The 4,662-nt window shown below is 31.6% G+C and overlaps 1 protein-coding gene across 1 annotated transcript; it reads left to right on the top strand.

Annotated features, from left to right (window-relative positions):
- Positions 1 to 2,460: 2,460 nt before the first annotated feature.
- On the top strand, positions 2,461 to 4,371 carry LOC124844828 (large ribosomal subunit protein eL34-like). The gene is made up of 4 exons (XM_047321839.2): positions 2,461 to 2,620; positions 2,768 to 2,847; positions 3,932 to 4,041; positions 4,125 to 4,371. Exons 1-4 carry the CDS (start codon positions 2,542 to 2,544, stop codon positions 4,216 to 4,218), a joined length of 363 nt encoding a protein of 120 aa, XP_047177795.1. The 5' UTR covers positions 2,461 to 2,541; the 3' UTR covers positions 4,219 to 4,371.
- Positions 4,372 to 4,662: the final 291 nt, after the last annotated feature.

Here is a 4,662-nt window from a genome sequence, read left to right as displayed (position 1 = left end):
TTTATAAAGGAAAAAATAGCACATGCAATCTTTCATATCAATAACTAGTCTATTTGGCATGTTTCATATATGTACAATAGAAACTTTAACATTGATACAATGAATGGAATCTATTTCTTCAATATGGTGCATTCGAAATAGAGTACAAACTAAAACAAGAAGAAAACTAACCCTTTTCCTCCATTTTATCAAAAGTTGTAGGGGCATGTGTTGATGTTGCCCATCATTGCTTAAATGATCTTGTCTTAAATGCAAATGATATTAAACATTATTTTTCAAACAATTTTGAAACTCTATTCAAACATCTTTTTTAGATTTTTCTTATGTTATAATTATATCAATAACTAAGGTTGAAGTCCTAAGGAAAAGAAAACGAACTAAAAGAAGAAAGATGATAGACAAACCATGACTTTACAAAAATGAAAGATGAGGTAAATACAAACTTTGCAAATTAAGCTCTTTCTTTTACTATGCTTTGTGTATCTTACTTTCCAAAAGGTGTCGAAAAAAAATGCAATATAGCAACACAAATTTCTTCAATAAAATAGCCAAAAGTGTTAATTGATTGCCAATCCTAGTTTGAGGTCAAGTGCCACCTGAGACAAGTTCATAAGTGTAACACCAATCCTAGTTTGAGGTCAAGTGTCAAGTTGTACGTAGTTATCTTCCACCATTAAAGTTGTTAGATATATTATCTTTATTTTATATTTATCTTTTATCTTTTATCTTTATCTTTTATCTTTTAGTTAGTTTGTTATTATTTCTTATTTGTATTTTGGGCTTCGTCCATATTTCTTCTATTATAAATAGAGAACCCTATGTGTGTATTTAACACAAGGGAGATTAATCCCAAATATAGTTTTTCATTATATTCAACAAGGGAGATTAATCCCTATGTGTGTTTTACCATGGAAAAGATTGTTTTGTCCTCTCTTTGACCCATCGATATATGTCTCTTCTGTCATCTCCAACAATTACCTCTTTATCCACTGATGGCATTCCTCAAGGGCGATTTGCAAGAAGAGATTTACATGGAGCAACCTCCCAGATTTGTTGCTCAAGGGAGTCTTTGGGGTTGGTATTTCGTCTTCTATGTCGTCTTGCAAATCATTAGCAATTTGATGTCTCTCGAGTGCAGAAATAGATATTTTCATTAAGTCTTTTTGGATTATATTAGTAACAAGCTTGGTACATACAATTTGTATGCACCAGCTTGAGGGGGAGTGTTAGATATATTATCTTTATTTTATATTTATCTTTTATCTTTTAGTTAGTTTGTTACTATTTCTTATTTGTATTTTGGGCTTAGCCCATATTTCTTCTATTATAAATAGAGAACCCTATGTGTGTATTTAACACAAAGGAGATTAATCCCAAATATAGTTTTTCACTATATTCAACAAAAGTTAATTATTGCTTTGTTCACCACTACATCTCCATCCTTCAAGGTACTTGCAACACAATCCTGTGTAGTTGATGCTTCAAAGTTCTTTCCTCCAATCTTTTAGTGTCAATAGTCTTTCTTGAATGCATCTTCTTGCCACAATGGTAGCATTTAAGATGCTTCTTACTTTGAGACGTCGATCTATCATGAGTCTAACTTTCACTAGATCCACATTTTATTGATCTACGTCACATTATCACCAAAGATTTTGCTTGCTTTGAACTTTCCATTATATCTACTTTGTTCTTCTGCCTAGATTTTTTTTTTCAAAAATAACTTCGACAATATCCTCTATGTATAGGTACCCATTAATATTGTTATTTTTCATGTTGTTGATGAGTTAATCATACGAATCGGGTAAACTCTACCGTAGAAGCTCTCCATGTTCATTTTCAACTATGTTAAAATTTGCCACTACAAGTTAGACAAATAACATATTCAAATTATTACGTGGTTTGTCACTAATGTGGACCACACATTCAAAAAATATAGAGTTTTTATGCGAAGTGACTTATCTTCATACAATTTGATAAGAGTATCCAAAATCTCCTTCGTTGTAGTATTTTTTATGACATTGAATAAAACTGCATCTACATTAAGTATAAATTCACGATACCATTTTTATTAATTTCTTCTCATTTTCAATTAGTGATCTCCAAAAGTTTTTCTTCAATTACCATTATACAATTGTTCTTCATTCTCATTTTTCATAATGAAAAATTATTCGATTGAACTTCTGTTTCATACTTTATTGTCATGACTTTATAAAATTCCCATTAAAAGGTTTAAAATCATATTTTCTCATCCTCAAATTTAATTTATATTTTAAAATTTGAATATATTTTAAAGAAAACTCCTTAAAATAACTATTTTCTTAGAAATAATATCATGTAACAAAATATTACACGTGAATTGCCTAAAACTTGGGCCAAACATTTTCTTTCTAATATTGTTTTGGACTGGGCTTAGTTTGATAGAAACCCATAAAGGCAACGAATTAGATGTAGGGTTTGAGAGAAGCCTCCTTTATAAAACATCTACCCAAACTTTGCTACCCTAGTTTGTGTCCTCTAGGTTTAACTCCATTACTTACAAAAATGGTGCAGAGGCTCACTTATCGCAAGCGCCATAGCTATGCCACCAAATCAAATCAGCACCGGATTGTTAAGACACCTGGTAAGTGTTTTCTCTTATTATTTTCTCTTTGCGATCTTTTTTCCAATCTGTGTATTTTGTTCTTATCTCAATTGTGTTCCTCAATTTGTTGTCAAAATTATGTTTTGCAATTGCTGTTTGGTGTTTTAACACATGGGTATGCATCAGGTGGGAAGTTGGTGTACCAGAGCACTAAGAAGAGGGCTAGTGGACCCAAGTGTCCTGTCACAGGGAAGAGGATCCAAGGGGTATGTAGTGTGTGCTATTTACGTTTTTTTTCGTATGCTCTTCGAAGAGTAAGGAACTGTAATTCATTGTGAAGAATTCCAATTATATGCTACATAGAGAGATCTCATGCTTTGTATGCTGTGGGTAAACATGTTTATGTTGTGGCCTATTAGATAGGTTTAACCGAAAAATTTAAGGGTTGTTCTTTATTTTTTATTTTTTCCCATTTGGTGGGGTGCCTAATTGTTTGTAAAATTGTGCATTTTTGGTCCTGGTATGTTTCCATATGTGTGAATTGGTTATAGGATAATTAGGGATTGGTTGTGGGAATGGGATTGAGCTGTTTTTAATTATTTATATCAGTTATCTTATGGAAATGAGTTGTTTGTCGGTTTCAGGAGAATGGATGCTTTAATTTTCTTTTGCTTTTAGAGTTTTTTGGCGACATTAATTCTTAAATAACTAAATTTAGCTAATGAAAATATGAATGATTTAAAAGGGTCACGCAATGAATGTTTTTGCCTCAGCTTATTACTTCTAGCTGACCTTATTAATTTCTTCGTTAGTCTCTTTGAAAGAGCAAGGTTTCTCTTTCAAAAATGGTTTATAACATTCCCATACTTTTTTTTCCCAATAAGTCTAATGGAAAAGCTTATAAAGTATTGTATCTGAATTATTCTAGTAAGTTTAAATGATTTAATATGACCATGAATATCTCATTACACTTAATATTATGGAGGGTTTATCTAAGCTTATATTCATATTCCAATAAGCTCTCATATAACTTGGGGAAGCAATTTGAACACAATTTTATTTAGCACTTGTCATATAAGTGCTGATGTGCAAGCTTTTTATAATGAGAGAAAATTGAGTTGAATTGTTTCGTATAAATGGTAAACTGTGTTCACAAGTAATCCAAAGTAATCCCAGGAGCTTATTAGAATCAACTGAAAGTTTTGTTCGATCTTGGTACATTATACTTTGTTTTTCACTAATCTTTTACGTAAGTGTTCCACTGTAACTCAACCCCATTATCCTTACTTAAAGTGTTTAATCAAGTTGTTGGTCTTGTCTCTTAATTTTGTAATCCTGATTTATCTGCAGATCCCCCACTTGAGACCTACTGAATACAAGAGGTCTAGATTGTCTAGGAACCGCCGGACAGTTAACCGGGCCTATGGAGGTGTTTTATCTGGTGGAGCTGTTAGAGAAAGGTATATTGCTTAGAAGATCGTTGGGCATGTTTTTCATTTTTCTTTGTTGAGTTAAATTTAACAACTATTTAAACTTGTTATAGGATTATTCGGGCTTTCCTTGTTGAAGAACAGAAAATTGTGAAAAAGGTATTGAAGATCCAGAAGGCAAAAGACAAGCAGGCCGCTAAGAGTTAAGCTGATTAATATCTTGTCGTTAAGAATTGTGCTAAAGAATTTTGACTTTGGTGTTGATCATGAATCTGGAACTTAATTTGAAATTGATTTTATGATTTTTGTTTCTTTTTGGTAGCTTAAATCAATGATATGAAATTGGTACTTGATAGTTTATTGGGAATTCTATAATTAGTGTAGGATTTCGATTTGAAGGAGAGAATAACTGAAACCATTTAAGGTTTTTTGTGTTTAGTAGGTAGTTTAAAACCCTTTAATAAGATTAACTTAAAATATTTTGATCAGGGAATAAGGGTCTGGACGAAAATGAAATTCGATGGAGTTTTTTATAATTTTGATTCAATTGATATCATTCGCTCAAGAATGTGTCGGATAATGTAATCCTTCCATGACTGGATTCGGTAAAATCGAGTTGAACATAGAAATTCGATTCTAATATTTTTTTAG

Source organism: Vigna umbellata, chromosome 4 (genome assembly GCF_029865625.1).
Source record: "Vigna umbellata cultivar VRB3 chromosome 4, Vumbellata_1.0, whole genome shotgun sequence".
NCBI classification, from domain to species: Eukaryota; Viridiplantae; Streptophyta; class Magnoliopsida; order Fabales; family Fabaceae; genus Vigna; species Vigna umbellata.
Note: the sequence above shows the minus strand (reverse complement) of the source record. Positions and strands in the feature narration are given on the sequence as shown.